The following is a 20,602-nucleotide window of genomic DNA, read 5'->3' as shown; positions in this document are numbered from 1 at the left end:
CGTATCTTACTTTTCTTGCATGTTGTTCGCCTGGTTTCGGTTCCTGCTGCAATAAACAACAATATTCATTTTCAAAGTTTCAAATGAAAATGACCGCCGAATATCGTATAGTAAACCTTGTACGCGGAAAAACTGCGTTCAACATCGGCTGAAAGCAAGGGAGCATAAGTAAAATATTTCATATTATCAATTTCATTTCTACATCAAGTTTATAAGAAGCGCACTTGTCACCTGATAAAACTCTTGCAATTTTGCATAATGAATTGAAACCACCGTTTTTTTGTATTACTGTGTTCATATTCTTCGCACAAACTTTTTTTGCTTATATCATCTTGCAGACCATTCACTGAGATTTTACAAAATGCCATGGGATTGTTATGGCCAACGGGTGTGGAACATGACAAAGTATTGCTCATCGTTACTGATGCAGCATAGTATAATATGTTAAAGGCAGTAACACGGGTGAAAACAATATACAAAAAAGTTATACACATAACTTGCCTAGCCTATGCCTGTCATAGGATTGCCGAAGAAGTTAGATGCCACTTTCCTGCAGTCGACAATGTAGTTTCAAACGTAAAAAAGAGTCTTTGTAAAGGTTCCCGATCGAGAAACAATGTTCAGAAATGAGTGTCCTGGAGTGCCTCTTCCTCCTGTTTCCATTTTAACGCGATAGGGATCATTGCTGGAAGCTTGCACAATAATTTGACAGCGTAAAAGGAGTCATGGAAGCTACATCGTTTCCGTCAAACATCTGTATAAATAATGCCCAAACTCTTCTTGGCGACTCAAATATTAAAATACCGTGTCAATATATTTCATCTAATTTTGGATTTATCCTCTCTACAATCGAATGTCTCGAAAAGACTGGTGTGAAATTGGTGGAGCAAATTTCGATAGTAAGTAATCTCATCTGAAAAGTGAATGGTCTGCAAGATGATATAAGCTAAGCAAAAAGGTGTGTGCGAAAATGAACACAGTAATACAAAAACCGGTGGTTTCAATTCATTATGCAAAATTGCAAAAGTTTTGACAGATGACAAGTGCGAGTGTTATAAACTTGATGTAGAAATGAAATTGATGATGTGAAATATTTTACATATGCGTCCTTGGTTTCAGCCGATGTTCAACGCAGTTTTCCCGCATACAAGGTTATACTATCCGACACTCGGCGATCATTTTCATTTGAAACTTTGAAAATGAATGTTGTTTATTGCAGCAGGAATCGAAACCAGGCGAACAACAAACAAGAAAAGTGAAGTACGGAATAGATTTGATAAATAAATTAATATAACAGTTAAATATAGGGAAAGCAAAATTGTACGCCATATACGTTTTCATCTTTCTAAAACTGTAATGGAAAACTCTAAAAATAAAAAAAAAAAACATCTTTTCAGACTTACGTTTTACCATTTTGTGACAATTTAAGTGTGATTTCCAACAATTATTCCAACCTCACTAGCATTTTAGACCTTTCCGATATTAACCCTTATTATACAATGATTGTATTGTCTTAATTTTATACTACGCAATAATCGTATACAAAACACGGAACGTGCTTACTTAGTCATGTGTCAAATTCGCTTCCGCTGCCTGTACTTGAAACACGTCGACTACATTCTGTCCGGCGTCGCATGTTCACCTCAGACTAAGACAAATATCCCGATGTCACGGCCCTACTGATTAGCTAAACAACCTGCATTTTAGTTTCGAAACTCTGGCGATATTAAATCTTAAAACATAGTTGAAAACACAAAATAATACTCCGGACTACGACTCTGGAATAATTTTTCCCCTGAAATTATTCAAATCTGCTTTACAGGGAGCTTCACCTGAATAACTAGATTTGCATAATATATACGTTACTGTAGGTAGGCTACGTTAACAGAAAACCATAATTTCAAGTGCACTCGATGTGGGTCTCTGGCGTTTCGTCAGCCTACTCGAGTTGTGTGGATATAAATGGAAAAATTGGAACGATGTGGGCTGGAGTTCCCGGGTACCTCAGTTGATAGAGCGCCGGTACGTTCAACCAGAGGCCCCTGGATCGATACCCGACTCCGGAACAATTTTTCCCTGATAATTATTAAGGGATAATTATTACATCGGAGGAGTTTTCCTCCCTTCCATAGGAACTGAACGGCAATATTCGAATTTAAGGAGATGTCAAGAAAGTAGAAGCAAACAGCCGATTTCTTTCGTGGTTACTAGTCTTACCTGAAACCCGCATGTTGTATTTGTATTTAGTAGTTGATTTTTTAAACTTCCTACGTAACAGTATAGAGCATAATTTTTCAGGAGGAAGAAAAGAGTAATTAAATATCAATAAGCCTACAGAAGAATGTTAGATAATTCCGTAGAAAACTTTAGTGAATATGATACAGAATATCAGTGTAGGCCTATTGATGTTTAATTATTTTTTTCTTTCTCCTGAAAAATTATGCTCTTTATTTTCACATAGGAGGTTTCATAAAATCAACGACGATTTGTATTTGAACGGCAAAGGAAGCTTTTATAGAAAAAGGAGCATATTCTGCGGATCTCTGGAAAAAGAACTAAGGAAGAGACCAGTGAATAATTGTTTTGAGTGGAATGTGGCACTGTATGAAGCAGACACATCGACATCACGAAAGTGACGGGACACGACTAGAAGCATTTGAAATGTGGATATGGAGTCCAATCTCTGAAAGCAGATGATAATAGGCTAAACATACCCTGACAACAGCGATGGCAATGATGACACATTTCCACAATTTCCAGCGTAGAAGAAGAGATAGAGAGGCCACCGGCGTAATTGATAGGTCAGGGAGCTCCGAAGTTGCACTCGAACTTGAATTCGAATCTAGACTGGGCTGATTACCTGTTTGGGATCTCCCTGAGGTTTCCCCAATTGAAAGTTGAGTGTCTGTGTTCTTCTTGAGGTTTTCTCCAACTGCAAGTTGAATGTCTGAGTTTTCCCTGAAGTTTTTTTACCAACTGAAAAGTGTGTCTGGGTTCTCCCTGAAGTTTTCCCGAACTGAAAGATGAGTGTCTGAGTTCTCCCTGAGGTTTTTCCCAACTGAAAGTTATGTGTCTGTGTTCTCCCTGAGGTTTTTCCCAACTGAAAGTTACGTGTCTGTGTTCTCCCTGAGGTTTTTCCCAACTGAAAGTTATGTGTCTGTGTTCTCCCTGAGGTTTTTCCCAACTGAAAGTTATGTGTCTGTGTTCTCCCTGAGGTTTTTCCCAACTGAAAGTTATGTATCTGTGTTCTCCCTGAGGTTTTTCCCAACTGAAAGTTATGTGTCTTTGTTCTCCCTGAGGTTTTCCCCAACTGCGAGGTGAGTGTCTGGGTTCTCCCTGAAGTTTTGTCCAACTGAAAGGTGACTGTCTAATAATCTCATGAGGAATCCTCGGCTACATCTCGTGAAATACCATTATATATATCACTAATTCCACTGATGGTACATAAACACGCAGGTCATACAGCGTCATCAAACAATCAATTAAAAATATACAGAGGGGTTTAATACAATACTTGAAAAATGATACGATGCATGGAAAGTCAAATGGACAGCCAGTTGGAAGACATTCTGTAAATGTGCAAGAAGCCTAAATTGATCAATGACCATACTGTTGTTAAGTCGCGATCTTGTCTACCAGTGATGTAGCAGTTTCTGGAAAAGCTGTAATTGAAGCACAGTCAGCCCCTGATTTAACACCCTCAGACACAGCGACACCCCTCATAGCGTCGATGAAGTCAGGAAAGAAATAATTACATATAGGATCCCGTGATAAACCGTCACCCCCACAAGCTTTGATATAGTGAGCTTTGTATCTTAGTCAGGTGCCACCTGATCAAGCCTGACGAGCTTTGCCAGGTGACCAACCGAACCAGACTTCGATCCCTAATGAGTCCTGTGATCTGTATATATTGAAAACTTCTGGAACAGTGACATTCCATGAAAGTTTGCTTCCTCTATCAATCTTCATCACCTCATAGACGACGATAATGTTTAGGGATTTAGAAATGTAAACTAAATAACTAACTGGCAAACTAACTAACTAGCTAACTTAATGACTCACCAATTAGCTAACTGACTAGCTAACTAATTGACCAACTAACTAGAGAAATAACTAAGTGACCAATTGAATAACTCAATGACTAACTAATTAACCATCTAGCTACATCAATTAACTAAGTGAGTAACAAATTAACTAACCAACTAACCAAGAAACCGACTAACTCATTAACTAGCTAGCTGACTGGCCACACAATATTAAATCAATAATTTTACTGAAAATCTCATCAATAAACTAAAACCACACCAATCATCATTCAACCAATCATCCAACCAAAGTAACTTACCAACTAACCAACAAAGAAATTCAATAAGTAATTAGTTAATTAACATATCAACGAACTAAATAACAAGTTAATTAACATGTCAACGAACTAAATAACAAATAAATTAACAGACAAATTAACTACAAGAACTAATAAAGAAAGGAACCGTGTTATTAACTAATCAACAAAGTTACAAATAATCATCCAAGTAAAAAAATAACTGATCAACTAACCAAAGAAGTGACTAATTTATTAATCAAACAGATAACTAATTTTTTAACTAACAAACGGACTAATATGATCAAATTAACCAATCAACAAATCAATTAATCAACCATTAGATAAAGGAGTCAACCAATTAATACATTTATTCAAGCAGTTTTAGCCGAACGATTAGAGAACCGACTTTCTAAGCTGATAACCCGGATTCCAATCCCTGCGGGTCAGATCGAATAGATGGTGGATAAAGACGATGCTTAGTGTTTCTCCTACCGGCATTCCAGTATTGTCCCATTAATCATCATCGTCAATCATGCGGTGCTATATATATCATCTCCTACGGTACATTGAGGGCAACACTATGGCAGCAAAATATATACCGTAGTTACGGCGCATCACTTTTGAATGAATGACGCAAAGCCAACTACTCATCATTGGATTATAAAAATAAATTAACTAAGTTAATTAATTTTTTTGTTCAACACAATGTTTACAAACATTTTAAAATAAAGCTACCTTCTATTAAAATATGAACAGTATCAGTATTACTTAGTTTGTTGAATAACTAGGAAACTTTGAAATTAACAAGGGGTGAGAGTCAAAGAAATAAGAGTCAAGGGAGATAAAATTCCTTCATTGTTGAACAAAACGCAATTGAGACATTAGAAAAGAACGGAGTCAAAATCATCAGTAATATGAGTATTTTCGTACATAAGAAATTGAAAATAAGCCTATGTAACAGGGAATTTTAGAAAATCCCTACGATTGCGTGTTACGCCTATAGAGGAATTAGGATAATGGAATTACAATAAATAAATATAATTTACTGTAAGATTTAAGGGTGCTATTCATAGACATTTCGCTAGCCCACGCTACGAGCGTGCTAAACTAGCCCCGGCTATCCACTGGTTACTTGTACGGGATTCATATCAAATCATATCACTAACACTGATTTATGAATACGAAAAACGTTAGTTCGCTGATCATCCACCGGAAGCCCACGCTAAAAATGTTTATGAATACGACCCTAAGCGTCTAATGAACGGAAAGAAATAAGCAATACGTAATAGTAGTCAATTCTTTAATAATAATAATAATAATAATAATAATAATAATAATAATAATAATAATAATATGAAGAAGAAGAAGAGAAAGAAGGAGAGAATGCTAGAAAGATCTCTTTTGACAGACTGTATTCATTTTTTGTCAAAATGGATCATGTGATCTAACGTTCATAAGGGGTCATGACGATTATATTATTATTAGATGAAATGAAATAGACGATGATGAATGACGACGACTAACCAACAGACCAATCAATTATTCTACAATGTAAACAAAGGAAATAGTCAACGGACCAAGAAATAGCCTAGATTGAGTTCATAACAAATAAGGGTGAAGGTGATCTACTAAATATTAGTGCACAGTATAGCCACAGTCTAGTATATCATACAATCACGAATCTTGAGTTTATGAGGTTACTAGGGATAATAGACTGTGCAGGTACTATTTCGCATTGTCTGCAATGAGGCGATAGTAGCGATCTTAGTGGTTAGCAACTATCTATGGATGCATATTTACTACATATTGAGCTTCGTGACTGTATATACTAGACTGTGGTACAGCTTTGCATGCAATTGAAATGCACATAATAGGTAAAAAATAAACACAACATAGTGTTGCATTTTAGAAAGCACCACAATAATCTAAAAAATTACGTCCTCACTCTGAAAGCAATAAATTTAATTATTTGGCAGTCAAAATCAGCTGAACTCGCAAAGGTTTTCAACATTTGACCCTCACTAATCGCTGAAATGTCACAAACGAAATTGATGGAGAGGTCGAGTCACATTGTAGTGTGAGCATCACTATTAAGCATTGCAGAAAATAAACTACAGTTGTAACGCGCAATATAATCTAATGTTATTCATAATTATGATCCTTACATCAACTACAAATGGCAAGTGACACATACAGTGTGAACATATCTTCATTAAGAAGGTCCGACAATTATTTTACGGTTTACATAGGAAGTTTTTCATGGATGATGATTATTATTATTATTATTATTATTATTATTATTATTATTCCCGAGCATGCATGTGTAATGGTTATCATTCCCACCTTGCATTTGGAAGGTCAGGAGTTCGATCCCAGGGACTAGTTATCCTGACGTGTCTTTCGTGGTTTCTCAAGTCTCTCGCTACGTAATAAGAATTTTAGAAGTCATGAACCGAGTCCTTCCCAATCCTCATTACCCCTTCACCATAATTTCTCATCAATCTTCCTATCATCTCCTCGATATAGGTCTGCCACAGGGAGTAGCACATTAGACAAAGTTGTGCCCAATGATGGATACGGCGGCAAGCCATTGTAGGTGAAAAACGACAGCAGAAATAATAATAATAATAATAATAATAATAATAATAATAATATAAATATTATCATTTTTTATTAATTACAAACGAATGGTGATACAGCACGATGCATCCCTATCAAGGAATGTTAATAATTATATTATTCACTGAGAAGAGTCTAAGAATTTACTATATCCCTAATAATTATCATTATTATTATTATTATTATTATTATTATTATTATTATTATTATTATTACTTTTTATTCATTACAAATGACTGGTGATATTTAGAGTAAGATACATCATTATCAAGGACTGTTATTAGTAGGCTTAAATTATATTACTTACTAAGAAGAGTCAGAGAAATTATTACAATAATTATTGTTGTTTGTTGACTAGTCAACTGTCCGAAGACAGGTCTGGACCCCACAAGTGACACCAACAAGACACCTCATGAGGCAACTAGGCCAGGAGATAATGGAGTAGAGTAGTCAGTTCCTTTCCCCCTCCATTGCATACATTGCCGATTAGCTACACATTACACTAATCAGACTTCAGATGCATACAAACAATAATTGTTCTTCCTCTGACATAATATCAAGTGAGGAAAAAAATTATGGTTTATTTAACGACGCTCGCAACTACAGAGGTTATATCAGCGTCGCCAGTGTGCCGAAATTTTGTCCCGCAGGAGTTCTTTTACATGTCAGTAAATCTACTGACATGAGTCTGTAGCATTTAAACACACTTAAATGTATCGACCTTGGCCAGGATCGAACCCGCAACCTCGAGCACAGGAGGCCAGCGCTATACCGACTACGCTACCGAGGCCGACTCGTCAAATAAGATGTACTGCCTGATAATAGATGTACATACTGTATCAGCCAGAACCTCAATCAGAGGTCTTATTGTTGTTATCTGTTATTATTGTTACTATTATTTGTTCTTAATTACGAACAAATGGTGATGTTTACAGTAACATGCAGCTTTATCAAGGACTGTGGACTTATTATTCACTGACAATGAGAAGAGAGAGATTATAATAATTATTAGTTATTATTATTGTTATTTACTGTTTAATATCTATTATTGTTGTTATCATTATTATCTATTAATATTATTAAATAATTAATTATAACTGATTTGTGATACACAACATATCGAGTAGGCCTACTAATATTTCTTTCAGAATCATTAGTGTAGTAATTAATTTAGTAATTTCTGGCAGTTTTTAGGTTATCAAAATCTAGATCCTGTTTATAATAATAATAATAATAATAATAATAATAATAATAATACTTACTGGCTATTAAGGAACCAGGAGGTTCATTGCCGCCCTCACATAAGCCCGCCATTGGTCCCTATCCTGAGCTAGATTAATCCATTCTCAATCATCATATCCCACCTCCCTCAAATCCATTTTAATATTATCTTCCCATCTACGTCTCAGCCTCCCTAAAGGTCTTTTCCCCTCCGGCCTCCCAACTAACACTCTATATGCATTTCTGGATTCGCCCATACGTGCTACATGCCCTGTCCATCTCAAACGTCTGGATTTAATGTTCCTAATTATGTCAGGTGAAGAATACAGTGCGTGCAGTTCTGTGTTGTGCAACTTTCTCCATTATCCTGTAACTTCATCCCTCTTAGCCCCAAATATTTTCCTAAGCACCTTATTCTCAAACACCCTTAACCTATGTTCCTCTCTCAAAGTGAGAGTCTAAGTTTCACAACTATAAAGAACAACCGGTAATATAACTGTTTTATAAATTCTAACTTTCACATTTTTTGACAGCAGACTGGATGATAAAACCTTCTCAACCCAATAATAACAGGCATTTCCCATACTTATTCTATGTTTAATTTCCTCCGGAGTATCATTTATATTTGTTACTGTTGCTCCAAGATATTTGAACTTCTCCACCACTTCAAAAGATAAATTTCCAACTTTTATATCTCCATTTCGTACAATATTCTCGTCACGAGTCATAATCATACACTTTGTCTTTTCGGGATTTACTTCCAAACCTATCTCTTTACTTGCTTCCAGTAAAATTCCCGTGTTTTCCCTAATCGTTTGTGGATTTTCTCCTAACATATTGACGTCATCCGCATAGACAAGCAGCTGATGTAACCCGTTCAATTCCAAACCCTCTCTGTTATCCTGGACATTCCTAATGGCACACTCTAGAGTAAAGGTGATAGTGCATCCTCCTTGCTTTAGCCCACAGTGAATTGGAAACGCATCTGACAGAAACTGACCTATACGGACTCTACTGTACGTTTCACTGAGACACAGATAATAATAATAATAATAATAATAATAATAATAATAATAATAATTGTCATCATCTCTCACGAACTTTAGACCATGTTAGACGTTTTCATAACAAATAAATACAGTCTGACAAGAGAGATCTTTCTAGCCTTCCCGTCCTTTAGTACCTTCGTATGATCGTAGTGTATTATATGTGTAACTTTTACTTAAGTATAATTAATATACGAATAGCAGTATCGAATTTCACAGTCGCCAATATTTGTATATTTTAAATTCTAAATTGTAAGCATTTAATAAGCAACATTTTCTTAAATTTAATCAAGATTATTACTCTTCAATAGAGGACTGTTGCTTCGAGCTTAATTTTCACGAACACAGTCTCCGATCGCATCCAACACCTCTGACAGACGGATCTATACTCTATAGTACTGCAGATTGCATTAACACAATTTTCTGGGAGCAGCCTCCGAGCGAGCGAGGACACCTGCTGGTTGCTGGTTGTCGACAGCCGCATGACGTCACCCTAACCCACTGCCGCCTGTCTCTGGAGATTCCAACAGCCCTAATCATCCTCCCCTTTCGGGTTTTGCATGAGGGTATGCAGTAATCCTCCTAATTCCGCCGATAATGGGGTCAGGAAATTAGGGGGTGAAGATGAGACAGATGCTGACCTTTGATTCAGCGCGGGTAGGGCGGGGCGGGGGTGTCAAGAGTGGCCGGTGCGTCGTCGGGACACAAACCGACATCTCTCAGCCTCGCGTAACAGGATTACGTTCTCCTAAGCTAATTTATCTCAACTTTTCCCAGAGATCTTCATTGAATAATTAAGTAGGATAACTCACGGAATTGGCACCAGGTGGCGCGCGTGGCGGTCAACAGAACTGCCAAGCCAGACTCGGGATTGCCTACCTTCCCGGGGGAGCTAGATATTGATGGGCGTCGTAATAATTGGTGACAATGATGACAGCAGGCTTTGCTGCTCCTCAAGACACGTCAGAGAAGGAAACAAAGAGACCCGGGCGGGATTAGCTTCACCGTAATGGAGAGGGAAGGAACAGCTAAAGAAAGAGCAATGGAAGGATGAAGGAAGTAAAATGAGGCTAGGTGAGCAGTGAAAAATAAATAATTTCATATAAAAGATAATGGATAAAAGGAGTAGAAAACATAATAATGTAAATAATGATAAATAAAAATAATAAACATTTGGATTAAATAATTAGAAACTTAATACGTAAACAATTCGAAATAAATAACTTTATAAAATACCGTATATGGATAAAATGAGTAGAAAACATATGTAACCGATGAGAAATAAATCATTTAACAAAACATAACATGCAAACAATAAAAAATAAATAATTTAATAAAGTAGATCAATAAAACGAAAAGGAGCATTTTCTGCGGGCCTATATAGAAAGAACTAAAGAAGAAACTAGTGAATTGCTTTGTGTGGACTGTATCATTGCACGAGGCAGAAATATGGACATTACGACGAAGTGAAAAGAAGCGAATAGAATCATTTAAAGTGTGAATATGGAGAAGAATGGAACGTGTGAAATGGACAGAGTAAGAAAGGAAGCTGTGTTGGAAAGCGTAGATGAAAAAAAGAATGATGCTGAAACTGATCAGAAAGAGGAAAGAGGGTCACTGGTTGAGAAGAAACTGCCTACTGAAGGATGCACCAGCGAATAGGGATTATAAAGAATGGACTCTGAGCGAATTTTCCTGTGTTTTGTTTCTCTGTGCGCCAGCGTTTAGTTCCACTTTCAAGCGCTAGAGGTTAGTGTAATCGAGCATACGCTTAGATAATAATTGAGAACAGAGTTGAGACACAGGATCCAAACATCGCCTACCTTATTGCATAATCCAGTAACGCTTTGCCTCAAATAAATTCAAGTTAACAGCTTTTCCGTATTTCTCAGTGACAAACTAGTTGTAATAATAATATTTTATATTTCAGATATAATAAATTATATTATAAAATAATATAATACATTATAAAATTACGTGTCGAATTTGTTTAATATTTGTATATAATATAATATAGGTATATGGTTTTACTTCTCGTAAGAGTTTTGTTTTTCCATTTTCAGCGCTATCAAATCATTACATATTTCAATTGTTGTTGGAGTCAACATCTCAACTCTCATTATAAAGGAACTCTAGAGTCTAGACATTACAGTTAATGACGGATTTATTATTTTATGGATCCTATTTATTTTATTTGAGTACATAATGTACCTAGATGTATTAATAATATATGTGTTATATTTCCGCTTTGTCGACTGCTAGCTGGTGTGATGTCAGCGCCAACTCTAGGGAGAAAGCAGAATCTCACGCTCTAGCTGGCTTGAAGGTCATTGAAATCAGTCCGGCTACATCAAAGGTACCGACGCGAAGTGTCCATTCTTTATAATTCCTATTCGCTGGATGCACTAGAAGGAATGGTGAACGGGAGAAGAATTCAGGGCAGAAGAAGATATCAGATGATAGACGACATTAAGATGGATCATATGAGAAGATTAAGAGGAAGGCAGAAAATAAGAAAGACTGGAGAATGCTGGGTTTGTAGTGAAAGACCTGCCTTTGGGCAAAACACTATGAATGAATGAATAAAACGAATAGAAACATGTGTAAACAAAGAGAAATCAATAATTTAACAAAATGAATTCTAGAATGAGCAGAATACATAATATGTAACCAAAGAGAAATAATTTAATAAAGATTTATATAAAAGAGTACAAATCATCATTATGTGAACAATGGAAAGCAAATAATTTAATTAAGAGATTGATCAAGTGAGTAGAAACTATAATATGTGAACTATTATAAGTAAAAAATAATAAAAAGATGGATACATAATTATAAAACATAGTGTAAAAAAAGGAAAAACAAAAAAATAATAAAAATATGGGTAATATAAGTAGAAAACATTGAAGAGCACAGGAGAAAAGCTTGATAAGTCCAAAATTATCGATTTTCTGTTTTTGTTGATTTGTGTAGTTTAACTATACAGAATAGCAAGATCATCAGTCCGATGAAATTTGAAGAATGATAACCCAAAGTCAATACAATATAATGAGTCTTTAAAACTTTTTACTTGCCCTCCTGTAAAAAAGTAAAACGTGACCAGTATTTCCAGTATTTACACCTTAAAATCGCCAAGTGGTATAGGCCTAGGTCATTCGTTATCTCGTGAAACCAATTGTATTCGTGCGCCGTAGCTCATAGTGAGAACTTTATGGTGGGGGTAAGCGGGCTAGGTAGCTTGAAGCGTAGCGAGGGAGGGAAGCTTCTCAGTAATTGAATATTTCCAATTTTGAAATGGAGTTGAGAGAATTTCTAGAGAGTTCTACGTGCGTCAACAAATTCGTCAACATTGGTGAAGCACTGAAAGAAATCGAGTGTGCTTCATTCAGAAGCCAGATAACATGACACTAGAACAGTGGGACAGCCTTCTATAAAAGCTTTCAGTCATAAAAAGGCTTGCTACAGCTCTATAATTAAGTATGATACTTCAAAGTTGATTTACATAACTTTCTTATTTATTTATTTTTTAAATTTACGCTTAATTGAAGAAGTGTGTACAATAAATTAAATTTGTTTGTTATATTTTTACAAAATAGGTTAAAGTAACATCCAAACGGACAGACAGACAGACACACACACACATACATATTCTGCCTAAGGGCAGTCTTTCAGTGCAAACTCAACATTCTCCAGGCTTTCCTATTTTCTGCCTTCCTCTTTGTTTCCTCATATGATCCATATATCTTAATGTCGTCTATCATCTGATATCTTCTTCTGCCACGAACTCTTCTCCCGTTCACCATTCCTTCCAGTGCATCCTTCAGTAGGCAGTTTTTTCTCAGCCAGTAATCCAGCCAATTCCTTTTCCTCTTCCTGTTCAGTTTCAGCATCATTCTTTCTTCACCCACTCTTTCCAACACAGCTTCATTTCTTATTCTGTCAGTCCATTTCACATGCTCCATCCTTCCCCATATCCGCCTTTCAAATGCTTCTAGTAGCTTCTCTTCACTTCGTCGTAATGTCCATGTTTCTGCCTCATATAATGACACACTTCACACAAAGCACTTCACTAGTCTCTTCCTTAGCTCTTTTTACGAGATCTGCAGAAGATGCTCGTTTTTATATTAAAATCTTCCATGTAAAATACATATTGATGTTAAAATTTACCTATTATACTACACAGATGAAAGTAATAGGCCTATATCTGTGCATATTTTAATAAGTTATCCTTTGGATAGAGTGCAATAAAAAAATTCTAATACAGTATTAGTCACAAATGAATACTGTTTTGCAAAAAAAAAAATGTCCTCTAAATGTTAACACTGTTTTACTTGATAAGTGCTACCGTATGATTCTGATTTTAACTCTTATTATTAGAGAAACTGATGAGCAATTATTTATCGCTTTACAGTTTTTCAATAAAATTGAAGATTTTCTTGCAAATTAAATAAAAGTTTAACACGTATCGTTATTTCCTGCCACTAGGAAGTTTTTTTTTTGGTAGGTTATTTTACGACGTTTTATCAACATCTTCGGTTATTTAGCGTCTGAATGAGATGAAGGTGATAATGCCGGTGAAATGAATCCGGAGTCCATCACTGAAAGTTACCCAGCATTTGCTCAATTGGGTTGAGGGAAAACCCCGGAAAAAACCTCAACCAGGTAACCTGCCCCGACCGGGAATCGAACCCGGGCCACCTGGTTTCGCGGCCAGACGCGCTGACCGTTAATCCACAGGTGTGGACACTAGGAAGTCTACTGCAGTGACTAAGGGATGGAACTCGCTTTTCAGACAGAGTACGTGCGTGAGCCGATGCCAAACTACGCAAACGTTCAGCCTAATTTTCTAATTAAAGGCTTATTCAATTATTATGAAAGTAGTCGATAATAGTTCCTTGTTTATTATAATCAGGGAACGGATTTATATGGACTAAAAATATATGAAATATGTAAATATATATGTAGTTATTTTTACCAAAATATGGAATTAAATATGGATTTTTACCAAAATATGGAATTAAATATGGACTTAAAATTATAAAAAAATGACTATGTACGTTAAATATTGGTACATTTTAATCAAACTAAACAAAAAATATAATGGACGTACCTTATCTTCCAATGTAGTTTCAACAAAACACAATTTTTATTGTCTGTTACCATAACAATAGGTTACAAACATTTCTTTCAAGTGCTGAAAAGTGAATCTTCTTCTATTGTCTCTGAGGATAGATTTATACTGACTAAAAGAGCGTTCGACGTCACAAGAAGTAACTGGTACATAATTCAATTTCACAATGTCTGCTGGGGATAAGTCCAAGTTAATCTTCACTGTTGATTCACCACTCATCACAGCAACAACCTTTTGTAGTTCTTCATATCCAGGGTTTTTTGAAAGTACAGTGTCCACCTTAGCTCTTACTGCATCTGCAACTTTACCTCTACCACGATTCAGTTGTTCCACAGTACTATTTATAATTTCAAAACTTTCAGATAGTGAAAGGTGCCTATTTTGGAGACTTTTGAGCGTTTTTATGATGCATGAAAATGTATGCTGAATGTGAGCTAAGTCATTCTTCACACTTATGTCACAGGTAACTGTTTTCGCAGTATCAATTGAGACTGCATCTTCAGAGTCCAATGCAAGGAGAACATTGTTAATAGAGTCTATATGTTCGGCATAATATTCAACTGCTTCTAGCCATGTACCCCATCTAGTTAAAATTGGCTTTGGTGGCAATGGAATTTCAGGGTACATTTCTTTCAACACGTTAACTCTACTGGGAGCTTTGAGAAATACTTTTTTCACTGATGAAATCAACAAATCTACTTTAGGGAAATTGTCTCTGACCACTTCTGCCACACGATGAAATGCATGCGCCACACAAGTAAAATGAGTCAATTTAGGATATACAACAGATAATGCTTGTCCAGCTTTGACCATATAAGGGGCAGCATCGCTAATAAAGAATAACACATTATCGTACATAATACCCTTTGGCCACAGGATACCCATAGCTTCGTTGAACAGTTTAACTATAGTTTTGTTATTGCACTTTTCTAGAACATCACAATGTAAAAGAATTCGTTCAGAATATTGTTCACTTAACAAACCGATAACTACATTACCAACAAGTCTACCTTCTTTGTCGGGAGTCTCATCAATGGAAACCCAAATTGAACTATCTTTAATTTCATCTCTTATCTTCTGTATTGTCTCATCGTAGATGGATGGAGCATACGTCTTCCTAAGTGTTGACTCATCCGGGATTGTATGTTGAGTATATTTTTCAAGGAATTCCCTGAAGACCTTATTCTTTAGTTTGTAGAGAGGAATATCAGCAGAGATGAGAGAACGGCACAGGTCGATGTTAAACTCAGATCTTACATTCGATGTTGTTGGTTGTGTTAAAAACAATTGTCTCTGCTTGGAATTTAGTTGTTTGTTGGCCTGATGTTTACTAGTTGTAATGTGTTGTTGCACCAGGAACTTTTGTGTAGATGATACTGCACACTGACACAAATTACAAAATAATATTTTATTGTCAGTTGATAAACCATCTTCTTTAAATTCTGAAATGTAACTTGTTAGTTTTGATTTTAAATTGACTGAATGACGTACTTTTGGCATATTTACCGTCTTTATAGTATGATTTACAAAACTGAACCTATGTGTACTCTGACTGGCATTTAACTGTTGAGCTGCACAACTGAAGTCTGTTAAAAATTTTAAATTAAATTAATACAGTTTTGTAACTTACTTTCCCATTGTTGATAGGACTGCTAATTTTCAAATAACTCTGATGTTAAAGGGATTACTGAACATGTGTTTAAATCTCTATTGTTGAAATGTATTTTTAAAAGTTAATGGAATTTTGTTTTGTTTTATTGTTAAACCTAATATAATATGGACTGTTTTATATGAAATATGGAAAATATATGGAAATTAACGAAAATATGTACTAAACTCTAAAATATGGAAAAATATGGAAAATAAAAGTAGGATTTTTCAACCCTACACATTGTGAAACATAAAGATAATGCAAAATATAAATTATATTAGCTTTATAAGTAAATATGTATTTACATATAAATCCTTTCCCTGATTATAATGCATTGTATTGCCCCCATAAATGCGAATTTACAAAAGAAAGTCGCAGAACACGGATTCCAATGTGTTAATTACACATGATACAATCTAATAACATAGCTAACTTGGAAGTCATATGAATGGTTTCATGATAACGTTTTAAGAAAAATAAGATGTGGCAATTGAAAGTCATGAACCAAACTTCAATCGGCACACATGTCGGAAAAGATTCTCCATCCCTGGTGTCTATCTAGAATCGAACACACATTCTCCCAGCCCGCAGTCAGAAGGAAGTAGCGTAGTCGAACAGTGAATTAATAACGCACTAAGCCTGTAGAAGACTGCGCTGAAGAACAAAACAACACCACAAGACAAAGAGTCGATACTTAAGCAGGCTCTCTGGGGGGACCATACAACCACTTGGATGTTCCCATATGCCACTCTTGTGCGCATACCCGGGCGCGGCTGCTAATTGCGGATAAAACATTTTAATTACCGGGATTTGGACGAGTCAGGAAGCCGGCCTCTGTCTGGATTTTAAAATCCACCCACATTTAATTTTTTATGACGAGGAAATTAATTTTGTGGTACAGAGGGATTTTCTCTGCTGTTACTTTTTTTTTTTACCGTTATAGCTGCGCGTTTTGACCTCTGCCGTCTACCTGCACGCTGCAGGAACATGCAGATCAGCCCAATTCCAACTCTGTGCCGGTTTCCACAGTGGCCGCTGCCCGTGTTTTCTTCTTAAGAAGACGGGGGAGAACCGCCTTACACGAATTTCCGTCCGCTTAAACTAGAAAATCAAGTGCTTCAAACTTCTCACTGGAAGTTAGGCAGATTGTCTCACTTAAGTGTGTGTCTGGTAGCAGCATTCGTCCGTAAAAAGCGCCCATTCAGAGCGGATGTGGAGAACACGCAGTGATTCCACAGCCCGGTGGGGCAAAAACTAAAACGAGCGGTCTAAATAATCATCAGTATTATGTCTGTATTTTTTATTAAGCACAATCAATTACAATCCATTTTGCTAAGCCGTCGATTTTGATGGCATTATTAATTATCTGCATAGGGAGCAGCTGACGTCAATTACATATATTTTTGTGTTTTTTACCTTTTGATGACGAGGCGCAGTGGAATGGGTGGGGTTATTGTAAATAACTGCATTGGTCCCAGTCAGGATTTGTGCGGGGAGGGCAAAGGTCTCTCTGCAACAGTGGCGTGTTTCCTTCTCTAATTGCGCAGTGGCGTGTTACTTATGTTTTGTGATGTAATTTTTTCTCTATTTTTTTATTTTGCAGACACAAGTTACTCCTACCACCCCGCCATCCACGATGACACTTTCGTCAGACGGAAACAGCGCCGAAATCGAACTACATTCACGTTGCAGCAGGTAAGAATAGACAGCTTGATGTGCATGCAGCAGACCTAGACCTAATATCCTATCACATTTAATAGTACATTATGCAACGAGCCTATAATGGTAGTAATTAAGACGCGAGTATGTTTGTTTATGAAACGAGCGCAAGCTAGTTTCATAATTTTCATACGAGCGTCTTAATTACCATTATAGCCAAGTTTCATACGACTTTTTACGCTCGACCATATTTCTAACTTGAAATTATTCATAATATTCATGTTATGATTATCTAAGTGAAGAGCGGAACTGACCTTCTAAATTGTGAGATGTGCGCAGACGCGAAAATATTGATTTTTTCCGAGGGACGAATGTCATTGACCTTGATATAATCTAGAGAATAACTTGAACATTAATATTGATATAACCTGGAAATTGATTTAGAATTGAAAAACGAGATGACAAATTGAATTTATTTGAATATTATTTACAATTAACGCTAATTATTATAGTAACAGAACATAACCTTCTGCGACAGTATTGGATTTCCAGTCTCCGTGATGTTTCGCTAATTGTCTTTCGATTGCATATCCGAGAATAATCGATACTTGCGGTTTATAGTGGTACAATGGTGATTTCTCATTGGCTGAACAACTGAACTATAATGAATAGGTGTATTTTAATGAGGTGCATTAAAGGGCTGCTACCAGGTGTATAATTACTACATTTGGGCATGGTCGAGCATAAACTAAATTAAACCCCTGCCGTGACAGTGGTGGGACCTCCACTCTATCACGCAGGCGGCCTGGGTTCGAATTCCAGTCAGGTCTGAGATTTTTCATGACAAATCCATAGTGACACTTGTGGCAGACAAGGTCGCAATTTGGGTTTTTCTCGTGGTTCTCCCGTTTTTCCCCATATTAGGCATCTACATCATTCCGTCTTCATTTCGTCATCATTCCATAGCATTCCCTGATCGCCGGCTGGCGACGCACGGAGGGGGCTGGCCTAGCGACGAGGGGGGTTGCCTGCTAGGAACCTGGGTACGCAGCGAACCTTAATATAGTCAGCCGGTGTGGGTTTGGGAATGCGTCTAGCTTGAGGGTAGCGTAACAGATCGTAACAGGTCGCAGTGCTGGGCCATAGTTCCCATAATTTTATCGAACAGAACATTTATAAAAACTAAGCTAACTACAGTGAAATAAGTTAGTTCTGTTAACAATGTGTTCTGAAACAATAGAATTATACAGGGTGTTAAAAAAAAGTATCCAATATTTTAGGAGGTGACAGTATGCATCAAAACAAGAAAAAAAAAGTCTCATAAACATGGGTTCTACAACACATATTTTCTGAGATCTGAACACTTCTTCACAGGAGGTGCTCAATGTGACTTCCTTCATGCCAATGCATTCCTCTGCCCTTCGGCATAAGGAATCACGCATTCTTTGAAATTGGTCTGATTGTTCTTGATAACCAAAAGTCTAGGGTATTTAGGTTTGGGGAACGAACAGGATTGCTCTTGATAACCAAAAGTCTAGGGGATTTAGGTTTGGGGAACGAACAGGACAAGATGTGGGGCCTCCGCGATCAATCCAGCTGTCTTGAAATATCAGCGTCAGGTGTTCACGTACATTACGGAGAAAATGTGCTGGTGTGTCATCGTGCATGAACCACATCTGTAGTCTTTGCTGAAATGGCACATACTCCAGCAAGGTAGGCAATGCGTTAATAAGAATGTCCTGATTAACGAGCCCCAGTTAATCTCTGTGGTAGCACGTATGGCCCTTAATCTATCGCCAAGAACGCCTGCCCATACGTTGATTGAGAATCGGTGCTGATGCCTTATTTCTTCAACTGCATGGGGATTTTCATAAGCCCACACATGCTGATTACGAAAATTCACAACACCATCTCTGCTGAACCCTGCTCATATCCGCAACGAAACTTTTGTTTTCAGTATTCCTTGCGATGTATCAGTATTCCATCAACTACAGTATGATTATCTGATAGTCTGCTGTATTGTACGGCAGAGGAATGCATTGCCGTAAATGGACATCACATTGAGCACCTCCTACGAACAAGTGTTCAGATCTCAGAAATTATGTGTTGTAAGACTCATGTTTATTGGATATTTTTTTTTTGTTTTAATGGGTACTATCACCTCCTAAAATATTGGATACTTTTTAACATTTTGTATATAGGTAAAACTTCTTTTCTTTGTTATGTTTTATTTAACGACTCTCGCAACTGCAGAGGTTATATCAGCGTCGCCGGATGTGCCGGAATTTTGTCCCGCAGGAGTTCTTTTATATGCCAGTAAATCTACTGACATGAGCCTGTAGCATTTAAGCACACTTAAATGCCATCGACCTCGCCCGGGATTGAACCCGCAACCTTGGGCATAGAAGGCCAGCGCTATACCAACTCTCCAACCAGGTCGACGGTAAAACTTCTTACCTTAAGTATTTAGAATATAATGGATGGATATTTTAGTGTTTCCATACAAATCAATGAGGAACACCATACCCTAACTATAAAAAAAAAACAAAGAAATAATCAATGGGCATCAATTTCCTCGGCATCAAATACACCCAACGATTTATTTTCACAGAATATTACTTCCATAAATTATACATTTTTCTATCCTAATAGCGGGTTCTTGCAGGTTCGTCATTCACCCATATGAAGCCAGTTATGTAGACCAATTTACCTACAGAGTCGTTGCCCAGGTTGCGCTATAGGAGGCTGTTCTAAGCTACACCCGCAATGATGATGATCATATAAATTTGTTGGAATGCTACAGGGGAACCAGAGGTCCCGAAGAAAATCCCTGTATTGCCTGGTGCACGGTCTTGCCCAACAGAAGTCATCATACAAGTCCAGCGCTCTAGCTACTTGACCGCAGTGGCAGCCTAATTAAATTTCATGTTTTTCCATTTCGTTGTGTTTTA

At 36.8% G+C, this 20,602-nt stretch overlaps 1 protein-coding gene across 1 annotated transcript in view; it reads left to right on the top strand.

The window, feature by feature from the left end:
• Drgx (Dorsal root ganglia homeobox) overlaps positions 1–20,602 on the top strand; it is a 263,542-nt gene that overhangs the window by 61,374 nt on the left and 181,566 nt on the right. The window contains exon 3 of the mRNA XM_069843870.1: positions 17,596–17,687. Coding sequence (XP_069699971.1) covers positions 17,596–17,687 — 92 coding nt within the window. The remainder of the gene's footprint in view (positions 1–17,595; positions 17,688–20,602) is intronic.

This window comes from Periplaneta americana, chromosome 13, assembly GCF_040183065.1.
Source record: "Periplaneta americana isolate PAMFEO1 chromosome 13, P.americana_PAMFEO1_priV1, whole genome shotgun sequence".
NCBI lineage: Eukaryota > Metazoa > Arthropoda > Insecta > Blattodea > Blattidae > Periplaneta > Periplaneta americana.
This window is presented reverse-complemented; position numbering and strand designations above follow the sequence as displayed.